Source organism: Sarcophilus harrisii, chromosome 2, assembly GCF_902635505.1.
Source record: "Sarcophilus harrisii chromosome 2, mSarHar1.11, whole genome shotgun sequence".
Taxonomy (NCBI): Eukaryota; Metazoa; Chordata; class Mammalia; order Dasyuromorphia; family Dasyuridae; genus Sarcophilus; species Sarcophilus harrisii.
In genome coordinates, this window is record NC_045427.1 from 660235906 (window position 1) to 660259002 (window position 23097).

Consider the following 23097-nt stretch of genomic DNA (forward strand, 5'->3'; position numbering starts at 1 on the left):
GATGGTATAATTTAACCAGCAGACAAACCCCTTTTACTTATTGTGTGATCTTGGGCAATTATTTCACTTCTGAGACTTTGTTGTTTCACCTGTACAATGGGACTATCCACCTTTGACAAGGTAGACATGAGGAAAGAATTCTGTAAATCTTTAAATAGATTTACTTTAAAGGTAACTTAAAAATGACGATGTGAGCTATGATTGTTGTACGGATAAGGAATATGCAGCCCAGAGAGGGAGGTGTTCTGAAAGTGCCACGTACTTTACCCACAATGCAGCCTGTGGTCCAGTTCCAGCCCACCCCAGTTCATATTTTTGCCCCGTCCAGCACTGGATGTATTTTCCCGAAGTTTTTAATGCCTTCTGAATCCAAAGCAAAGCTCCGAGCTTGTGTAATGGCGATTCCGTATTGGGACTGACGGCTGTTTTGGCACAAGCCCCCTCCCTTCCCCCCCCCCCCCGTGCTTTCACCAGCCGCTTCAGAACGTGGCCGTGTCTGGCTCCCCACAAAGAAGAGTGGGAAGGAGCCTTGGACCCTCTGCTAGCATTTGGGCTAAAAATGCACCGTACGTGGGACTTTATTGTCACCCAACAGAAAAAGCACAAAGCAGCACAGCTTTAGAGCAGGAGGGGGCTGTTGAGACTGGTTAAGATAAGTTGCTCACTTTGTGGGTGAGGAAATCAAGACTTAAAGAGAAGGAGCAAAGCTTGTGTGTAAGCACATCTAGCCCTCTTTCCTCCTGGCCATCATCTCGATTCCACAGGCAGCCTCTCCTGCTCCTGAGCCTGTGCTGCCCTCTGGGTCCCATGTAATTCTTGCTCATTTGGTCCTGTTTAGGATTCTAGTTCTCCCACTGAAGGAAAGTACTCAGTGTCCCTATATAATGGACCCTTTCCTCCTTAGGGTCAGCTGTTTGTATGTGAAGGAAAGAAATATGGCTTTGCGACCCTGGGCAAACCATTTAACTATGGTGTCTCCCAGGATTCTGCCCTGGGCCCTCTTCCTTTCTTGGTGAGCTCAGCAGCTCCCATCTCTCTCGCCGATTCACAGATTTCTCTGGGTCCACCCCAGCTGCCTTTCAGTCCTGTATGTCCAGCTGACATTTTAAACTTAATTATGTCCCAAACAGTGCTCGTCCTCTTTCACCTTCTTCCCTTCCCTGTGACTTTACAGGGCACTGTCACCCCTCCACTCATCCCTTCCCCTCATGATCACCCCCCGCATCCCAGGATTGCCAGTTTCACTTTTTGCAGCTTCTCTCCAATATTCCCCCTTCTCTCCTCTGACACTGTCCCCATTCTGGCGCAGGCCCTCACCCCAACAAGAGCTGCTTGGGGGTCGGCCTGCCTCAGTCTCTCCCCACTCCATCCAGCCTCCATTCAGCCACTAAAGTGATTTCCCTCAAATGTCGGCCTCTCCCCAAACCCAAGAAATTCCCATGGCTCCCTCTCGTCTCTAGGTTCAGATATAAATTCTGTTTGATATTCAAAGTCCTTCACAGCCTAGTCTATTTTTACCTTTCCAGTCTTTCCATGTGCTCTTTAATATAGCAATGCTGGTTCTTCTCCAACAAAATGTTTCATCTTTTGGCTCCTGGCATTTCCCCCAGTTTTCCCCCGGTTGCTTCCCTCTCTCACCGTTGCCTCCTGGCTTCCCTGAGCTGACCCTAACCCTAAGCCTTCGAGTCCCACCTGCTACAAGAAGCCTTTCCCACCTTTTCCTGTTTCTAGAGCCTTCCTTCTCTTACTTATTCCCATTGATCCTGAATAGATCTTGTTTATATATTTGTTTGCATGTTGTCTCTTTGCATCCCAAGTACTTAGCACAGTGCTGCCTCATGGCAGGAGCTTAATAAACGTTTATTCATTGATTATGCCCAAGTTTGTGCAGCTGGAAAATAAAAGCATCGGACGGATGTTTGGAGATCGGTTCCAACTCTAATTGTAAAGGTTCCAAGTTGTGAGGTCCACGCCACCATTACCAAAGCAGCACTAGGATACTCCGTTATAGTCCTAGGAAAGTACGTCTTTTCTGGCACTCTGAAACCCGATGCGGTAAATCGTTCACTGCCCTGCAATGCCTGCTTTTCGAGCAGATTTTCATGTGAATCTTTGATCAAATGTGCACAAAGAGAAGCATCTCTGGGTACCCGGCAGCTTCTGAACCGTTGAGACTGATCTTGACTTTGGCCCGAGGTGACAACTCTGTCTTCCCTCAATCATCCCGAAATCTGGACCTTTTGGACGCATTTCCCATCAGCCTCCCTTTCTCTCTCTGCACGGACTGGCCTCAGGTGTGGGACCCGCTCCCTTCTTCTTGCTTTCTTTTAGAAGTCTAGCTCCAGCCTTGCTCTGGAACCACTTCTGGAAGGCCTTTCCTGAACCCTGCCGCTGTTCTTGCCCCCTCAAGTTACCCTGCTTTGCTTCATCCAGGCACAGGCTGCGTGATGGCTTGGGGTCCTGTCCTTGTTTGCATCCCCAGCCCCTCGCCAAAGCCCTGTCCATCAGAGACCCCTGACCGTTGTGAGATCGGATTTGAAATTGGGGTGCAAGGAAGAGAAGCATCTCTCCACCCATCAGCAGCACTGCTTTGGGAAATGGTGGCCCAGCGTCGGCCTTTGGACTTGGGAGGGTCCTTTTAAAAATTAATTCAATAAAATTAATTTAAATTACTTTTTTTTTACCAGCTCTGATGGAAATCGCGGTCAATTATATTATCATTAATTACCTACTTTTTAAAGAAAGAATATTTTCCCAATTACCTGTGAAAACAGTTTTTATTATTTGTTTTTTAAAATTCCCTCCCTTCTGGAGAGGGTAAGCAATCTGGAACAGGTTACACTTGGATGATCATAGAAGCCATTTTCTCATTCTAATTATCTATTTCCCGGCCTTCTTGGCCAGAGGCCATGACCTTTCCCGGGTGCTTCTGCATCATCCCTCTGCAGAGCCCCGACTCTCCTGGGCTGGGCTGCCGGGGGTCCCTCGGGACCCTGCTGCTCCTGGGCCGCCGCCGCTCTCAGGCCGGGGTCTGGTTTTCCACAGTTGTGGGTGTTTTCTTGTCAGCTGACTGCACCCACTTTCAGCAGCATCCTCGTCCCTCCCAGCCCCCCATTTTGCTTCCAATCTGCTGGCGTTTTGGGTGAGTCATTGAACCCCTCAGTTTTCTCATATGTGAAATGGGGAGAACCTATGTAGAGTAGCATTACTCCAACGTCCCAGGTCCGTAACAAGGCCCAATCAGATAATGTGTGTAAGGCCCTTTGCCAGCACCAAAGGGAATGTCTGGCTTCATCTTCATCCTCCTTCTCAGCAGCAGCAGCAGCAGCAGCAGCAGTGCACTGACATCCACCTTCTGTGTGGCCGGGGCTGCCCACACTGGGGAAGCTGGGCCACCTCCCAGGGGAGGAAGCTCAGGCTCCACGGACACGGTTGCCCAGCAGGGGGCACCTGAGCCAGGCGAGCCGCCCTCACCCTTGGCTCTCGGGTCCTTGCCCAGGCCTCCGGAGGGGCCACAATGGCACGGGGCCCACTGGGGCTGCCTTCGGAAAACCAGAGCAAACACGCAGAAAAGCCTTTCAACAAGCCTCCAGCTGCACTCAAGCCAGGAGCAGAGGCGGGCGGGGCTTCCCCTTTCTTGGCTTCGAGTGGGACCCAGGGGAGGGAGGGATGACTTCTGGGGGAAGTCAGCTGGAGCACCTGCTCATTAATCTGGGAATGACCGAATGCCGGCAGGCATGGGGGAGCTGCCAGGTAGAGAGGGTGCCAGCTGAGGCCAGGGCACCAAGGGGAGGCTGCTGGCGGGCATGGGGGAGCTGCCAGGCAGAGAGGGTGCCAGCTGAGGCCAGGGCACCGAGGGGAGGCTGCTGGCGGGCACGGGGGAGCTGCCGGGCAGAGAGGGTGCCAGGTGCTACCCACAGGATCTCATCTATCAAGGTCTGATCTGGAACAGGCTGGGCTTGGATCCAGCCCTGGTCCCACTGCTCACCTCCTCACTGAGTGACCTTGTACCTCAGTGTTCCCGTCTGCAGAAGGAGGTGACCACTGGCCAGTCTCCTCAGTCCATCTAGTTGCGCCCGAGCGGATCGCTGCCTGTTCTTTGGGAGAGTTCTGGTGGCCAAAAAAGTCGGCCCCACAGGGGGCGGCTGCTGGCGAGGTGCTGCACTGGGAGCCAGACCACCCGCGTTCAAATCCTGCCCCAGCCACTCAGCGGCAGCAGCTCCCTGCTGGCCAGTGCCCCCTTCTGGGTCTCTGTGTTTCTTCCATAAGCTGGGAATGTTGCTCCCCACAGAGTATGGGGAGCTTGAGAGGCCGTGGCCTCCGCTCGGGTCTCTCTCAGGGAGCCTCTCCCCAGGGGGCCCTTGTGGAACCTGTCGGCCTTGCCCAGGTGTGGATTCTCATCTCTGCAGAAGAGGCTGTGGGTTCTCCAGCCCGGCCGGGCAGCTCATCCCTCTGTCCGAGGGCAGTGACAGAGCTTGCCTGTGACCGGCCCGGCTGCTCTTTCCCCGCGTGCCCCCATTCTCTCCCCGCCCCCATTCTCCCCCCCCCTGGCTCCGTGGCTTGCTGTTCTGGGCGCAGCTGGAACGAGGCCCTTCCTGAGCCTCCCTCAGACCCTGGGGGTATGTCTGTGCAGTGGCTCGGGGCAGGGGTCGAAGGTCAGGCGGCCATTGAACCCTGGAGTCTCGTGCCTAATTCACGCTCCCATAAAACGCAAAAAACGTGTCCTGGAACAAACCTTGGGCAAAGGGGGCCCAGCTTTCCAATGAAGAACAGCTGGTTCTGAAGACCTTTCCTCCAGCCCAGCGCGGGAAGAACCGTCACAGCAGCCCCCTGCTTCCCAGCCCACCCCTGCTCCGCCAGAGTCACTCCCTCACACAGAAGCTGCGACAGGGACCTGACTCTTAGACTGAAGACGAAACCAAGGACCCCTGCTCTCGAGTCCCCTTTCCTGTGGCAGCTGAATTTAGGGGCCAAGCCCGAGAGCTGGAAGGGACCTAGAAGCCCTCTACTACCACCTGCCCATTTTACGGAGGAGGAAACTGAGAGCCAGAGAGCTAAGTGAGCTGCCTGTGGTTGTAGCCGGCAAGGGCCACACCTGAGTTTAACCCCAGCCCCAGCCTTTGTCTCTGTGTGGAGGCTCTTATCAGGGTAAGTCCAATGCTCTTGGACTCCTGACCCTTGGGGTCAGTCCCACAGATTTTGTTTTTACATGCTTGATGCTGAATCATCCTTTGCAGGTTCTCACCGGTCATTCTCTTAACAAGCATTTATTAAGCACCTACTGTGTGCCAGACCTTTTGCTAAATGCTGAGGATGCAAAGATGGTCTCTGCTGATCTTATGTTTTAATGGGAAAGACAGCACAAGAAAAGGTGGAAGTTTTTGGAAAGAAAGAATGGTTCTTTAAGAAGACAGAAGCAAACTTAAAAAAAAAAAGACAGAAGCAAGGCTGTAGCAGGGGAAAGGAGGGGCTCTGAGGTGAAGGAGGGGGTGTGACCTTTCTTCGGATAATGGTGGAAAAGGGGTTTGTAAAACAGATTTGAGATCTTCAGGAGAAGCCGGATGGATGTCCTAAGGAAGAAGATTTTGCTCGTCGTCTCGAGAGCGATGGCGGATGCTGCAGAAATTCTCCGGAGAGGGATCCCCTGACAAAGGGAAAGAGGAGGCTAAGAAGAAGAGGAGCTGGGAGGACGGTCCAGGGGTCGGAGGCAGCTGGCTTAAATTTCCTGCCAGTGGAAGAATCTTTCTAGACCCGTATCCAAGACACGTCAGAGAACGGATTTCTCCAAGTGGATTTCCGCTGCCCGTTTCTGGCGATTCACATGGACACAAATGGCATTTTCAGAAGAAACTTCTTAAATGGTCAATTCTTATGAAGCCGTGGGCCAGCTCTGAAGGCCGCCGAGGTACAGATGGGTCCTCTCCACTTTGCCTACTGAAGAAAACGGACTCGCAAGAGAGAAGCGATCGTGGGGAGGGAGCATGGAGCTAAGGAAGAGTCTGAAAGTGAGATTTGGAGTTCTGGTTCCTGGCTCACAAAGCAGGCCCAAGAGATTCCTGGCTACGGGTGGCACCCACCCCCGAAGGCTGGGGACAAGGAGGCTGCCAGACGGCCGGAAAACCCGACTGAAAAATTTGAGCTAATAAGGATTGGAAGGAACTTCTTCGGGATGGATGGCAGACTCGGGAAGAAGATACAGTTTGTCCGTGTGTACCTGGAGCAGAATGGTTGAGGTTCCTGGTGGATCAGCGGAGTGAGCTCTGAACCGGAATCTAGAGGCAGGATGAACGCTGGGCTTGAAGAAGGCTCAGACTTGGATCCTGCTTCAGATACTTACTGAAGGTGTGGCTCCCTCTCTGTGCCTCAGTTTCCTTATCTGTAAAACAAGAGGCTTAGACTCAATGATTTTGGAGGTCCCTTTCTATGACCCTGTGATTTAGAAGACCAGGGTTCAAAGACTAACTTGGAGAAAAGCTGCATGTGCAGCCATTGGGGAGTTACTTCACTTCTTAGCCTCGGTTCCTCCATTTGTAAAATGGGCATAATAATTACCTCCACAAGAGAGGGCTGTAAGGAAAGCATTTCACAAACTCTAAAAATCTATAAAAACGAGGGATCTCCAAAACCAGAAAGGAAAGACTGGGCTTTGAAACAAAGGTGGAGTCATCGTCCACAGCTCTGGTCACAGAAGAGCGGATCCTCCCCGGGATCGCAGTGAGAATGGCACGAACCGGGAGTGCTTGTGGATATACGTAGACTGCCTGGCAAGGGGATGTTTTGTTAATGGGAATCGCATTACCTGTTGGTGCCTCTTCCTGGAGCACACACACACACAGCAGCAGCAGCAGCAGGAGCATATGGTCTTAAGAAGCCTCAGCATTTTCAGTCTCACAAAGGGTGAGCTGTGTTTCCGTGGCTGGGAGTTGGGCAACAATTGCAACATTAGCAGTAAATCATTGTGCTTCCTTATTCTTCCCTCCCGGCTCACCTTTTCATTTTCTTTGATGGTCAGGAAATTACAGAGGGAGCTTACACTATTTCCCATCCCTGGAGCCTGAAAGTCTTTGTCTGTTCCATTGGGGAGAAGGGCCAGATTTCTCCTGAGCTGTCTGTATTAAACTAAGATGAGTGTGTCTATGGCTCCTACATGGAGCCTGCTCCTCTGAAATTTCAGTTTCTCATACATTCCCTCCCTTTGTTTCAAAAACAAACTTATTCATCAAGGAACCTTGACGAATAAGTTTGTTTTTGAAAGTAACAAAAATCCAATTTTCCATTTCTGCTCTGTCACTTAAAGCTAGATGTCTTTTTAAACTAGTTCATCCATCCATCCATCCAATCTTCCATCCATTCATCCTTCCATCCATCCACCCACCCATCCATGCATTCATCCTTCCATGCATCCATCCATCCATCCACTCATCGATTCTACAAATATCTAGTAAAGTCTTATGGGAGTTCAGGCCCGTGGCTGACACTGTTCTTCATTGCTCCGGGGGAGGTGGTAGAACAGGACGCTTCTCAGATCATAACCCGGGTTTTCAGGCTTGGTTGATGAGCGTGGCTGCTAGAAGCTCTCTCCTCTGCGCCCCCTCTGTGAGAAAGCCCCCGGTGCTTTGTTGTTCCTGTTAGGAGCGTCCCATTGGCCGCACACAAGCCCCGTCTCTGGCAGCCCCAAAGCAGAAGCTGGGTGAGGATCTCCAAGAGAAAGCTGCCTGTGAAAAGAGGGGGAGGGCGTCTTTCTGTCTCCCTCTCAGTCCCTGCAGGAGGAAGAGTTTGTGGGAAATGCTCCCATTGCAGGATCTGTCCCGGCCACTGATCCTCACCCAGGATGGGACCCTGGTCCTTTGGGGAGTGAGCCATTTGTCTCTGATTCTCCAAAGACCCTGCGGACGGCCCCTGGAAACACGTGATCACAAGCAGAGGGGGAAAGTGCTGCTGGGGGATACACAATGTTGTGGCTCTGAAACCATTATTCAGGGAGGATCTGGCTGAAGCAGCCCATTTAGAAACAATGGAATTCAAAGCAAGCTTCCCCTGGGTGTGTTCTCAAGGCTTGGGGTTTGGTGGGGGCGCCGGAGGGCCCCCCCCCCCCCCGCCTACTTCTTCCCTTTCCTAAAAGTCCTCCCTAATCAAAGTCCTCACACTTTCATATGGAGTCGTCATTTTTAATCCCCCAAAGCTGGCAGGAGCTCTTAGCCTTCAGCTTTTACTTGTCACCTTCATAACTCATTTTCTGTTTGCCCATCTCTAAAGTGGGCACAATGTGCTCTTGCTGAAGAGGGGAGAAGACCACTTGGCAAAACAGCAAGTGCTGCAGAGATAGGAGAGGTCACTGGTATTATTCAAAATCACAACAATATGTACCGGTAACGGGAGTATGATTTTCTGAGGTGCCGTCGGGAGCTACTCTCCTGGGACTTTTTTTTTATGATAGGGAGCTCCCAGGGAGGAAACTTCCTTCACCCAGACTGGCACTTGCTCAGTAATGTCAAGTCTTAGAGAAAGGCCTGAAGTCCTGCGGGGGGTGGGGAGGAAGGGGCTCCCACCGCTGGTAGGGGTCTCTAACCTAGTCTTCTTTACTCTGAGGTGGGAGCAGATCTTGCTACACTACACTACAACTACAACTATACTACACTACACTATAACTACACTACAAACTACACTACAACTACAACACCATACCACACTACACTACAATTACAACACACTATACTACATGATAACTACACTACAACTACAACTATACTACACTATACTACACTACAACTATACTACACTATACTACAATGACATTACAACTACAACTACACTACATCTACACTATATCCACAACTACATTACACTACACTACAACTACAACACACTACACTATATTACACTACACTACACTACATTACAACCAGGCTGCCTCCCTTCAAAATTATGCCATATGTGCACTCAAGTGAGGTTCCAGGTTTGAGCACAGACCAACTGGTGCTGAGGCAGAAGGGTCCCCAAAGACAATGGAGGGAAGGGCAGCAGAATGGCAGCCCCTTCCACTCCCCCAAGGACCATTGGCAGAGTGCTTTTGCTCTGTTGAGCCTGGATGAAAGCTCCTTGACCTTCGATGATCTGAGAAAGAAAATGGCCCCAGTGAATGAAGGGAGCCAAGGTAGGTCTGGGAGAGGTTCACTTCAGTTTGCTGCTCTGAGGGTTGGTGCAGTGAGATTCACAGGAGTGGTGGCTACGGCCACAGGAGTTTGGGGCCAAGGAGCCCAGGCCCAAGCCGAATGGCTTCCAGGTTCCCAGTTGGCCGAGGGCCTGAGTTCTCCCCAAGGGCCTGAGTTCTCCCCGAGGGCCTGAGGTCTCCCGGAGAGCCAGGCAGCCTCCATGCCCACGCAGGATTGGCAGACGGTTGCCTTGGGCTCTGCTCCGGAGGCTGCTTCCTGTTTCTATGGTAACTGCAGACCTGTACCATGCTTGGGTGTGTGACTGTGTTTTGTTCTCCTTGTAGATGGAGGAGATAAAGTTTAAAGACAGAGCAGTCTGCGTGCTGGAGAGAGAGTTAGGGGTCCAAGCCGGGCATACTCAGAGACTTCAACTCCAAAAAGAGGCTTTAGATGAGCAGCTATCTCAGGTCAAAGAGGCCGATCGGCACCTGGGCAGCCCCAAACGAGAGCTTCCTTATGGCAGTGGTGCAGGAGACGCCTCAGACCACTCGGGAAGCCCTGTAAGCATCTCCCCGTGGCCCTGACCCAAGGCCGGCTCCTCAAAGAGCTGCGACTCTCACCCGCCCAGGGGCTCTGGCTCCTGGGATTTGGTTCGGTTCATTTTGGTGGAGAGAGGGATTTCTTTGGCTTTGGCTTTGGCTTTCTGACCGTTTTCGCAGCTGAGACGAGGGCCTTCACTTGGCAAACTCCACTCGCTGACTGTGGTCGCTCAGGTTTTCTAACTGCGGGCCCGGCAGGATGCTAACGGTGGTTGCTGGTCTTCAGAACCCTTTTCTCTGCAGCCCACGGAGAGCGCAGCCTCATCTGAACATCTCACCAATCTCACCCACTCATGCTTCTCTAGGGACTTTGGCTTTCCCCCTCCAGGCCGGGGGTGGACGTGCTGCTCCCCTTTGCTTTGATTTGGTTTGTCTCCACTTGGGCCTCTGCGGCCCCGAGCCCCCCACCCCGGCCCTTCTGCGGCCCTGAGCCCTCCCCCTCTACCCAACGCCTGGCTAGGTGACGCTACCACCTTTCTGCTTCTGCCTTGATTTGCTAGTGAGTGAAGACCATCAGGCAGCCGGCCTCCCTTGGGGTCCAGCTCAGACCTGTCTTTGCCGCTGGTCAGCAATGAGGGTTCCCGGTTAGCATTCTGGGGAGCCGTAGCTTAAATCCAAGGGTCGAGAATCACCCCGGTGGCTAAATTCCTCCTTCCCAGCCTCTCCTGCACCTGTTGACTGAGGAAGTCCATCTCACTGTCCAGTAATCTCAGGGACTGACATTCAATCAAAAGCTGTATTTCTATTGGATAAGATCCCAAGATGGCAACAACCTGGCAGTCGTTAACCTAATTAGACCATGCCCCGGCTTGGAGATCAGAAACACGATTTCTCTCCCCCTAGTGCTAGTTAGCTGACTTAGTGTGAGAAACTACTGGCTATTAGAGTAAGGACAATTCTGGATGAACCCCAGTCACTTTTATGGGGGACAGAAGTTCTTCATGGCTGTGGTGTCCCGGACCTTTTGGGTCACCTTCTGTGACAGAGGAGCACCTTCTCAGAATAGTGTTCTTAAATGCCTGAGACAAAATGCATGGGTCACAAAGGAAATATATTGAATATAATATATTGAAATATAGTGCTCAAAGCATTTTAAAAAATAAGTTAATGACCCCTGGCAGAAGAGGCATTGACTTAGCATCTCCACCCCCACGGACAGCACAGATGCATTCAAGGAAATAGATGTGGCCCCAGGTCCCAATAAAAGGCCAGCTTAGCTTTGGACCAAATAGCAACCCAGAGTTTTCCCCGGAGCCAGGAACTCCAGTTAGGAAGGCTTTGCCAGATGGAGAACACTCAGTCCAACGGTGGCAAACGTGGAAAACATTGGATGAAAGTTCAATGTTTTCATCCATATGTCTGACCTCTGTGACATCTGTCCGTGGCCCATGTTCCCCTCACATCCGCCTCCTTCCCTCCATCTCCGCTCTCCTCCATTTCCCTTCTCATCTTGCAATCCGCAACAATATAGCGACCTCGGTTGCATCCTTCTGGGACCATAGTCATGAGCTCGTGGGACTCAGAGCAGAGCACGAAAAAGAAATAGGATGGTTTCCTTGGAGCGGTCTGGGACGTGGGGAGCTGGAGGCACCTGGGCCGATGGGCAGTTATTTGCAGTGGATTCTTGTTTCAGGAACAGCAGTTGGATGAGAAAGATGCCCGACGCTTCCAACTTAAAATTGCTGAGTTAAGTGCGATCATAAGGAAGCTGGAGGACCGCAATGCTCTGCTTTCTGAAGAGAGAAATGAACTGGTGAGTTAAGAGTGGTCTTTGGGAGAACGGGGAGCCCTGCTTTCATCCAATGTTTTTATCACACATTTGATCATGCACAAACACAAAAGGAGAGAGAAGGAGAGAGAGAGAGGAAGAGAGAGAGAGACAGAGAGATAGAGACAGAGACAGAGAGACAGAGACAGACAGACAGAGACAGAGAGACACAGACAGAGACAGAGACACAGAGAGAGAGAGAGAGAGAAAGAGAGAGAGAGAGAGAGAGAGAGAGAGAGACAGACAGAGATAGACACATACACACAGAGACAGAGACAGAGACACACACAGAGAGAGAAAGAGACAGACAGACAGAGACAGAAAACAGAGACAGAGAGAGAGAGATGGAGAGAAAGACATACAGAGAGATTCCCACATTTTCTCTCCACTGATTTTATTTCTGACTGGCTGCATTTGTATCTGAAGGGTTTCCTAGGGAACAGAGATCAGATTTCACGTGCCTGCTTCTAGTGAGCAAAACTGAGCAAAGAGTAGACGTGTCAAAGAAGCAACTTTGGGCTTGATATCAGGGGAAAGGCCTAATAATGACAGGGAGGGCAAAGGAGAATGGACCACCTTGAGACTCCTCTCACTGAGAATCTTTGAGTAGACTGAATAGCCAACTGTCCAATACAGTGTAGTAGACGTCTTTTTCGGGTCTGTGTTGGATGAAGTGGACATGGAGATCCTTCTCAATGATGAAACTCTCTGATTCGATGAAGAGACTGGGAATCTCTAACTTCTTGGTGAAAGAAGCTATTTTCTTGCCAAACCCTGAAAACTACTTAGGTTGGGAAAGGGGAGGAAACAGGAGGAGAATAAAAAGAGCTGGGGAGAGCAAAAAAAATCCCTAAAGAGGAGCAACTCTTTCCTGGGAATCCTGGGAAATTTTAGATATAGGAATTTGGTTGCTATAGTAATACCTGGTTTGTTAAATAAGTCTCTAAGATTCCCTCCATCTGTCCTGTCTGCTGACTGGATATGGGGTTAGACATGGACTTGGGACACTTGGGATGATATTGCTGGGGATCCCTTCAGTATATCAATTGCTTGGCGATAGAGAAAGGCCCAGACCTAATTTTCCCCTTTGTGAATCTTTATCTCCTCCAGCTCCATCATGCTTGAATTTCTGTTCATTGTTCTTAGCTGAGGTGGTGCAGTAACCTTAAATGAGTGGCCCGCTGCCTTTGGTGGTCTCAGCTATGGGCCATCTGTGACTATGGCCTCAGTGGTCCTTATGAATGTCTTGGAGGCAGAAATGAGTGAGATACGATCTGAAATGTCCATCTCATGGCTGATCCTGAGTGGCCCACAGCTAGTCTTGTTCCCGGTGCCCTGGTAGCATCCCCCGTGTCTCAGAAGCACTGGTACGGGCTGAACTCTGGCAGAGCTGAGATTGACCTTATTAAGTAGTTCCTCTCCAGAGGTTGAAAGATCCTCCAATAAAAATAGGATAATATTCCATTCTCGGGGATCCAGTTATTCTGGAAAACAATCTGGAATTATGCTCGCAGTGCCTCGGTGGTACACGGCCTGGGAACCAGTGATCGCACCTCATGTGCTTGTCTCGAGGTGACAAAGACAGAGTTTGTAGAAACCTGTCTAGGACAGCCCTGTTTTTGAAGCCAAGCAGGGGGACCCACTTTTTGGATAATGGTTGAACTAAATGTGAATGGAATGGAATCCACCCAGCCTTGTATGAAATGATATAAGAGGGAAGCAAGTAGAACTCAAAGAACAATACAAAAATGGGAAACAAGAAGGAAAGATGGCAGACCGTTGCTCAATGCAGTGATTTATCATGACCTCAGAGGAACAGCAGGGAAGTCTGATGGACTGCAGGTCAGAAGAAAGCTAGACTGAGGCAGTGGATTGAGTAAACGTGTCTCTTTGATACAAGGAAGGAGGGATATATTGGGGGATGACAACTGTTTTTAAAGAGCATCAACAAAACATTTATTTTGACAATGTAGGAAGAGGCTCATTTTCAGACTGTAGCTTCATGACCAAGTTTTACATCCCCTGCAGAAGTCTCATGGAATGATCAGGGGAGGTAATTGTCAGTTTTATATCCTGTGGGTCTGATGAATAAACCTGTATCTGATCCACTGCTTGTGCCGTCCATCTGGGAAGATCTGCCTTCCAGCTCTCGCTATTATCAGAGTCACTTATCTCTGAGAGGCCCCAGATGGTATGGAGAGGAGGTCTTGGGTCTGATCTCAGAACCTACTGAGACCTTCTTCCTACTGCATGTTGGGGGAGCCATATGAAGGCTATTATGAATTTCTCAGAATAACCCGCTGCCTGAAGTTCTCCTCATGAAGCCGCTGGTTTTTAAAGACTCCCCCTGAACGAGCATCTATTGTATGTTCACCAAGCTCTAAGGATGTGGGCTGTGTCCTATTCATTACTGCTACTGGGAGAGCTCACCATGGCTGGGAGTCTGACTCCAGCTTTTAAAGGTGGCTTAACCCCCACCACGGCTTAAGGGGCTGATGGAAAACCAGAAATTTCAAACACAGGAAGGGTGGAGGGAAAATCAATATGGCGGCAAAAGAAAGACTTATCATGAGCCCCATAGAGAACAACACCAAGTGGATGAATTGGGCACGTGCTCTGACTCTGGAACCTTGTGTTCTTCCCACTCACTTCACAATCGTCCAGTTGGGGCAGGGAGGTTTTGTGGGCAGGGTTCTGATCGGTCCACCACACCTGTTCAGCCATAAGTTCTCAGCCAACATCTTCTGAAAGGCAACAATCCCATTCTTTGTAGCCTACAATTCTGCTCCCCTGCACTCTATGGTTCAGACACAGAAAGCCCTGGGTTTGAATCCTGTCCTTTCTTCTTTGTTGTCTTGTACAAGTATTTTGCTTCTCATAATCTCAATTTCCCCATCTGAAAATGCAGCCGATGGACTAGGCCCTTCCGGGGCTGCTGCCCCAAGGAGAGCCATTTTGTAATCCCAACACTTTCCCGGCTTTCACTGGGCTGCCCGGGCATTGGGTGGTCCCAGCCAAAGTTTGCTTAAGTAAATTCTCCAGACACATAATGAATGTCCCTCATCCACCTCTGTCCTCCTGATTTATAATTCGTGGGACCATTTTTCTCTTTCAGCTGAAGCGCCTGAGGGAAGCAGAAAGCCAGTATAGACCCCTGCTAGACAAAAACAAACGCTTGAGTCGAAAAAATGAAGACCTCTCCCACGCTTTACGGAGAATGGAAAACAAGCTGAAGTTTGTGACGCAAGAGAACCTAGAGATGGTGAGATGTGTCAGGGGCTTCCTGCCCCAACTTGGGCCACGGGGCGGGCCCAGGATTCTCTCTCACTCAGGCCCCAGTGGACCCCATCTCTTCTAAGGATGAGTGACCTCCCCTAGCTCGCTCAAGGTCCTGACTCAGTCCCAACGATGTTTCTTTGAATTTGGCCCCCAATCATTAGCCAGACTTTGGGGCTTTGTTTTGGGCATTACGGATGTGCCCTCTTATGATTCCAACCCTGGGTTCAATCTGCTTGGGGGTGAGGTTTATTGCAAGTGGCCGAGGAAAGGTTAGGGGCCTCCTGGCTGCAGGAGGTCCCGAGTGGGAGTCACGCTTCTGTCCGTCAGGAACTCAGGTTTAATTGAGGGAAACGGTGTGTCAGTGTGACAATAACCAAGGAAAATGTTCTGGGGGAAGGTGGTTGGCTGCTCGTACAGAATGGCCTGTTCCAGACTGGGGAAGTCAGCAAACAGCCCGGCAGCACCACGGAGGCCCCCCCACAGGGACACAAAAGCGATGAGAAGAAGGGATGGCTGAGGGAGGTGTGGGGGAGGCAGACCGACGGCATTTGTGCCTGGAATAAGGGTGCAGGGGGCTCCAACTCCTTCGGGGAGTGGATTCTGACTTTCCCTCGGGTGTGAATCGTTTTGCTTATTCTTTTCCATCTCCCACCCTTAGATTTAAACCTTATACAACCATTGCATTAAACATTTTAGTAAATAAACCATGGACATGGACAATACTGACACACGTGTCCCTGTTCAGAGGGAAAGCACCACACCCATGATAGTATCTTTCAGGGTAGCTTGGCGATGGAGCCGGAGCCGACGGGGGTCTCGCCCTGCCTCAGGCCTCTCCCGTGGGCTTCTGGGTAAAATGTTCTTCATTCACACCATTGGAAATGGCCACTCCCAATTCCCTTTGCTCTGTTTCCCTAGAGACAGCGAGCTGGCTCCATCAGGAGACCGAGCTCCTTAAATGACCTTGACCAGAGCCAAGAGGAGAGAGAAGTGGACTTCCTGAGGATGCAAATGGTAGAGCAGCAGAACCTGATAGATGAGCTGTCCAAGGTAACTTGAGGCCGTCCCTTTAGGTCTGCCCAGGGCGCCATTTTTGCACGGTGGGGGTAATAAATTTGCCTGTGGGGCCATCCTAGTTATAGTCACTGGCAAGCAGACGGAGGATCCCAGCTTCTGCCCCGTGTCCTGGGGAAGGGCTTCCTTCCTAGCCACACTCCAGACTTAAATGGGAAAGGGGAAGGTCGTTCTGTGCCTAGGGGAGGGGGAGGGAGGCATCTTGGACCCCAAAAAAGTGCTTCCGAAGGGGATTCCTGCTCGCTGCATCAGGAGGCTGCCCTCCGTCATGTCCCACCATCCACAGGGTGAGGATTTCCCTCCCCACGTGAACTTCTCTTCGGCTTTCATCTTCAGGCAGCTAAGTGACCAATGAATAGAGCGCCAGACTTGGAGGCAGAACTTGAGTTCAAATCCAGCCTCAGATACTTTCTAGCTGTGTGACCCCCATGAGTCACTGCTCTCTGCCTCAGTTTCCTCTTTTGTAAAACGGGGTGATAATACCACCTGCCTCCCAGAATTGTTGGGAGATCAAATGATAATACTTGGAAAGTGCGCAGCATGGTTCCCGCCATGTGATAAGCACTATGTAAAGGCCAGTTATCACCACTGTCGTTATTTCTCAGAGGTGCAAGCTGCCTTTTATGGGGATTAGGTAAGGGGAGGAAGAGACTCCTCGGGCTGGGGAAAGGCCTCAGGCTCCCAGCCCCCAAAGCCCCTTCCCGGGCCACTTGTGCCCCATAGTGCCGGGACTGTTCCCTGAAGAGCCAGGTTCTCTCAGAGAGCCAGTAACTGCCCAGTCTGCTTTCCCTCCCAGACCCTCGAGACGGCAGGATACGTGAAGAGCGTCCTGGTGAGTGTCCGCCCTTCCTCCCCCTCCTCCCTCCGGGGAGACGCCGGCCACGCAATTGTTTACTGCGTTTCCGTCTTAGACAGTGGCTGCCATGGTGCCTTTGTTTACATGATGGTCTTGGGAAGTCAGTGGCTGGGAGTGGCTCCATGGCCTTTGGGGGTGATAAAATGGGCCCTTAAATACACGGCCCCGGGTGGCGGCTCTGGCCGACGGGAGTGTCCATGGGACACGCGGCAGACCCACCTCTGGGAGGGGACGTCCCATGCCTCGCACGTCTGGGGACTCCGACGTTGCCATGGCCGCCTCGTTGAAGCGGGCTCATCCCTGTCTTTGTGTTCCCTTCCCCCACTTCCCAGAGAGCAGCAGCTCCATTTCCGGCGGTCCCCAGTCAGGCTTCCCTCTTGCCTTCCCGGGCAGAGCCCCAGCCCCAGGGGGTCTCAGCAGGCCTGGGAGCAGCCTCCAGTGCACGGGTTAGGGAGGCGCCCCTACCACCTGGTCTCTGGGGCTGGGCCCGGCTCCCAAAGGCCTTGGAAATGACAGGGGAAATAAGTGGGGACCCTCAGCAGCTTCCGGGATTCACCCCCGGGATAGGAGGCCCTGCCGGATGGGGAGGCCCAGTATCACGAGAAAAGCTCCTGACTTCTGGAGTGAGGCTGCTGGCCCCGCTTAGACACAAGCCGGGCTTGTGGGATGGTGGGGAGGCCCTGGGCTTGAGTCTGGCTTCCAGCCCATCCTAGAGGCACATCCCTGGGCAGCAGGTTCCTTAGGGTTCCCTCCCTCCCTCCCTGCTGCGGGCAGCCCCCCAAGGTTGGGGTCCTGGGGTCCACGGGCAGAGAGAGGCCATGGCCTCTGGTGAACCTAACGAAACCAAATGGAGTCGTCCCAAGTGTCTGACTGACTGACTGATTTTTGCAGGAACGGGACAAGCTTTTAAGATTCAGGAAGCAGAGGAAGAAAATGGCCAAACTCCCCAAGGTAAAAGACTAACAATGAGGAGAGAAAGGCAGATGCATTGGGGGGGCCTGAAGGGAGCACCTAGGCCCCCAAAATCAGGCACCAAGAAGGGCGGGAACGTCCCGGGGTCCTGGGCTTCCCTGTGACTCTGTGAGCTGAGCAGGAGGAGGCCGTGTGGCCTGGGAAGTCTGAGCAGGCCTTCCCCCTCCGGCCCCTCGCTGGGGCTCCTCAGTGAGCCCTGAAAAGAACCAGACTCTCGGGGCCAGATGGAGGCGCGGGGCCTGGCCCAGGCGCAGAAGCCGGAGACAGAGGAGGCACAACCTGCCTGCCCACCCCAGAACAGAGGCCCAGAAGGCTCTCCTAAAGGGGAGAAGGCCCAGGCACCGAGGGAAGTCCCAAGGAGCCATGGCAAAGCCCCGAAAGCCCAGCTGGCAGGGATGGGCAGGTCCCCTTGTTTCCCAGGCTCCTCCACTTACAAACTGCCCTCCAGGAAAGCCGGGGGGAGGGGCTCATAGGCTCTCATCAAGCTGGCAGTGGGAGTTCTCATTAGGGAGAGTGGAGGGAGGCAGGAGGGAGCATGCACCAGGGTCGGTGGCCAGTGGGCCTTAAGCTGGGACGGAGCAAGGTTTGTGGAAGACCCCGGGAGCTCGGGGGGATCTGCCTGAAGTGACATCAACCTGACATGGACGTCCAGGAGTGGGAAAGGCCCCGTGCTGATGGAGCACCATCAGCACCAGGGAGCACCATTGGCACCAGAGAGCATCATTGGCACAGGGAACATCATTGGCACAGGGAGCACCATTGGCACCAGGGAGCACCATTGGTACCAGAGAGCACCATTGGCACAGGGAGCATCGCTGGCACAGGGAGCACCACTGGCACAGGGAGCACCATTGGCACAGGGAGCATCATTGGCACCAGGGAGCACCCTGTGCCAGAGACCAGGAAGGCTTGAGATGCCCGCAGATGCCCCCCCATGCACATGCACTCACCAACCCACACGGGCGTGCCCTTGCACACCTACAGACCCTGATGTGCTCACGTTTGTGCTCTCACACACACACAGACACACTTTCTCACACACACACTCACACCCCCCTCCATCTGGGATCCCTTTTTACAGTCCCTCCCTCCCCCCGCTCCCTCCTCCCTTTCCCTCCCCTCCCCGGGGCCTGCCCAGGACCCTTCTTGGGGCTCGCCGGCCCAGGAGCCCCCTGGGATCTCTCTGGCTCTGGATCCTCGTCTCCCGCCTGAGTCGTTCCTCAGTCCCTCCCTGGGCGAGGGCGGGGTGGGAAAGGCTCCAGGCAGACACTGACTCTCCTCCTCCTGGAGCCTCATTGTCTGCACAGAAGCCATGGCCGTGATGGGGCCGATCACAAGAGGCTGCAATGGTGGCGATCACAAGGCCTGGACTCCCGGAGCCTCCTGCAGGGCCCCAGCTCAGAGGAGGTGACCTTCCCTCCCCAGAAGAGCCAGAAGAGGTCCGGAATCTCCGCTGGAATCCCAGGGAAAGGCCAAAGAAACAGGCCGGTTTTCTCCGCTTTGCCAGAGGGCGGTACCTGCCTCTCACTCTCTCTGCCTCGGTTTCCCCTTTGTTGCCAGAGTGCCTCCCTCGGAGGGCTCCCTGGGGAGCTGGGCAGGGTCTGGGGGTCTCCCAGTGGCAGCCGGTCAGCTTCCAAAGGCAGCAGAGGGTCACCCAAGGCCGGGAGCCTGAGGCGCCTGGGCCCGTCCGGACTCACGATGTGTCCTTGGCCAAGGGAAATGAGCTGTCTTCGGCCTCCTCAGTTGTCCTTCCATCAACACGTGTGTATTTAGTCACAGCTGCTGGGCCTGTGCCCATGCTGGGCAAGGAGCAGAGAATGCCAGGCAAGCAGGCCCGGCCCTCGAGGAGCTTCCCCTCCGTGGGGGAGACGACGTCCTGGAAGAGCCCAGGTCTGAAAGCAAAGGCGGAGGAACTGGCTCCTGTGCCTCTGAGGCAGGGACTGACCCCTGGGCAAGCGACGCTCCCGCAGCTGGCAGAGGGGGCCGGAGCCGCTGCTGGCGAGAAGCCACTGAACCCCTCGGACCCCGGATGTCCATGCTCAGGCTCAGACCAAGTCAGGCCCGAATGTGGCCCCGCCGTGGCCCGGCTCAGGGCAGGAGGTCGCCCAGAGCACCTTCCCCGGATTCCACGAATGCGGGAGTTAGGTCATCCATGGAGACGGGAAATCAGAGAAAAACTGGGGATCATGTTTCCCTCTGCTCCTCCCTGAGAGCTTCTGGTCTCTCTGAGTCAGAACATGCTGGGTGCGAAACTGCAGGAGACCCTGCTCAGAGTCTGATGTCCAGGGTCCGGCCTGGATCCCCTGTTACAGGCATAAGGCCTCGGGCAGCTGTGCTGGATGTGGGGGTGGGGGCCGCTCTCACCCACCTAAGGGCCCCCCAGCATGGGAGAGTCTAGATTAAACGCACTGTCCGTACTCCCCATTTTCACAGGCTTGGGCTGCCCTCCAGAGGGCCGTGGTCGGCCGGGCCTCTGGGGGTCACCTTTGGGAAGTGGATGGCACTTGGCCACCATCTTAGCTCGGCGTTCTGGGCCTTCCAGAGCCATTTCTGGTAGCTCTGGTGCCTCGGGCCGTGTTTAATGCCTTGTGTTCTGGTCAGAAGCCGGTCGTGGAGACGTTTTTTGGATACGATGAAGAAGCATCTTTGGAGTCCGATGGTTCCTCGATCTCCTACCAGACGGACAGAACCGACCAAACTCCCTGCACACCGGATGACGACTTGGAGGAGGTAATGGCTCTCCCCCTTTGGGGCTGGTCGCATTCATCCCCACTTTGTGACCAGCCTTTGGGACTTGGCAACTCTGCTCTAGCTCTTCTCCAAAAGCCCAAGTTCCAGAGTTATAGTAAACAGGGATCGAGTTCAGGCTTGTTAGCAAAACAACCGACTAAGCTTCCTGGGGAAAAAATGGAGACCCCTGAATACATCATCCCTTTCAAAATTAATTACTAATCAAAGCAGTCATTGTTTTATGTTTTCTGAAACATGGAAGAAACAACAACACTCATAATCTGTCTCTCTCTCTGTCTCTCTCTCTCTCTTTGTTTCTCTCTCTCTCTCTCTCTCTGTTTCTGTCTCTCTCTCTTTCTCCTCCTCCTCCTCCTCCCTCCCTCCTTCCCTCCCTCTGTCTTTAGGGTATGGCCAAAGAAGAGACGGAGCTGAGATTCCGCCAGCTGACCATGGAGTACCAGGCTTTGCAGCGCGCGTACGCCTTGTTGCAGGAACAAGTGGGAGGAACGTTGGATGCAGAACGAGAAGTTAAGGTCTAAATGACTTAAATTTCATGAAGATAAAGCTCATGGTCCCACTGACTCCCATCCTCCCCCTACCCTGACCCAGCACCTCTGGAGGAGACTTTTGGCAGAAGAAAAGTGGACATCGAGTCCATATTTGGTGGAGGAGGGAGAGAAACAAAGATACACACAGAGAGAGACAGAGAGCTAGAGAGAGATAAAGACAGAGAAATAGAGAGACAGAGACAGAGAGACAGTGATAAAGACAGAGAGAGACAGAGAGATAGAAACAGAGACAGAGCTTGAGAGAGGGGAGAGAGAGAGGGAAGGAGAGAGTCGACCAGATGGAAGAGTAGCAGCTCCATTGGACTTGGTCTTTTCCCATAGAACACCTTTGTGCCTCTTGGTTATTTTTAATCTGTAAAAATCTCCCACAAGGTGGTCCATCAACAGGTGCCTCCAAGGCCACCCATCATGCTCTTCTCCTCGGTGAGTGCTGGAGAAACATCTGGGCTGCACTGCGATAAATCAGGACTTGTTCAACTTTTTCCGCTCATGATGCCTTTTTACCTGATAAATTTTTGTGCAACCCCAGGTATGCAGGGATATAAAATAGAGAAATCAAATGCTTCCTGACAATAAACCATCATTTCATGGTTCCCTTCCCAGGCCCCATGGCTGAGGACCTTTGGTCTAATCTGAGGCCTTCCCAAGCAGCCATCTGGCCCTTCCTCCAGGGGCTCAACTGATCAAAAAGAACTTGAGCCTTCAGTTAATGTGCATCCATATCCAGCATTAGAATATCCAGCAGAGCATCTCCAGGAAAACTTTTTTTTTTCTTGCGTCCTGCTTCTCCAAGTCTACTCTCCTTATTCCTGGGAATTTACTATGTAACTTCCCCAACTCTGTTGTTCCTAGATTGGACAAAACAATCATATTCTGGATAATATTTTCAAGAATTAATTTTTAAATAATTATTTTAAAAAATAGATAATTTGCCAAAAACAACCTTTATCAAGGACCAAAGCAAGTAGCCTCCCACTGACAAGTATTGGACTTGTTAAGCTTCTTCCCTGGGTGCTACCCTCTCACCCCTCCCATCCTTGACCAGTGTGTCCAATGATCTCTTCCCTCAGCTTCTTTCCTTGGGCGATGATTTAATCTCGAGGCCCTTACCCATTTTTTTTTTTTTTTTGCTGAGGCAATTGGGGTTAAGTGGCTTGTCCAAGGTCACACAGTTGGGAAGTGTTAAGTGTCTGAGTTCAGATTTGAATTTAGCTCCTCCTGACTTCAGGGCTGATGTTCTATCTACTGCACCTCCTAACTGTCCCCCCTTTCCCATTCTTGAAGCCTTCTTTTACAAACCCTCCAGCTTTGGTTGTTCTCCAAAGGTCCCCCAGAACCAAGCACAATAATCCTAGATGTTAACTGACCAAACAAGAATTAGCATCTCCTTATTCCTGAAAAACCTCATCTCTCGATGAAGCCTAAGAGCACTTTCATCTTCTCAGCTGCTGTCGTAGTGTGACCTCCCATTGAGCTTGTTGGTCACTAAAATCTGGAAACTCCTTTTCTCAGAAGAATGGGCTTTCAAACCAGGCATCCCAAATCTTGTTCTTGCTAAACGGATTTTTGGAACCCACATATAAAACATTCTAGAGTGAACACTTACATAAAATGAACATTTTTGATGAAATTTCATTTTATGATTTTTTTCATGATCTAGCCTAAGATAGTTTTGATTCCCAAATCTTTCATTCAATATGTTAACTCTCCTTCCCATTTGATGTCCTTTGCAAACTTAATAAATGTGTGATTAGCACTTTCCAAAATTCATGAAAAAGTGTCAAACAATCCAGAGCCTGTCGGCTCCCTTGGCGTTTCTACCCTGAGTGGATATCGAGCCATCACTGCCCACTCTGGGAGTCATTCCCCTCCACACAAAGGCAATCAGTTTAAATGTCTTCCTTCCTTCCTTTCCACATCTTTCCCTCTTTCCCATAAAAACCCAGCATGAGGTGCCTTATTGACACCAATGAGCTTTGCTAAAATTCAAGTAATCTCTGTCAAGTCCAACACTCCAGTCTGCAAGTTTAATAACTGTCAAAAATCTCTCCTCTTATTGATCCTTTGCAATGACCAAAACTGGTGAAACCTTTGTCCT

The 23097-nt window shown here is 51.9% G+C and overlaps 1 protein-coding gene across 13 annotated transcripts in view; it reads left to right on the forward strand.

Moving 5' to 3' along the window:
- JAKMIP3 (Janus kinase and microtubule interacting protein 3) overlaps positions 1-23097 on the forward strand; it is a 164511-nt gene that overhangs the window by 96200 nt on the left and 45214 nt on the right. For 5 of the 13 annotated variants that reach the window (XM_031957057.1, XM_031957049.1, XM_031957058.1 and 2 more), the window contains exons 4-11: positions 9497-9712; positions 11385-11504; positions 14635-14781; positions 15717-15848; positions 16669-16704; positions 17620-17679; positions 20302-20430; positions 20835-20963. In XM_031957057.1, coding sequence (XP_031812917.1) covers positions 9497-9712; positions 11385-11504; positions 14635-14781; positions 15717-15848; positions 16669-16704; positions 17620-17679; positions 20302-20430; positions 20835-20963 — 969 coding nt within the window. The remainder of the gene's footprint in view (positions 1-9496; positions 9713-11384; positions 11505-14634; positions 14782-15716; positions 15849-16668; positions 16705-17619; positions 17680-20301; positions 20431-20834; positions 20964-23097) is intronic. The other 8 variants (XM_031957051.1, XM_031957060.1, XM_031957056.1 and 5 more) reach the window with 4 other exon arrangements.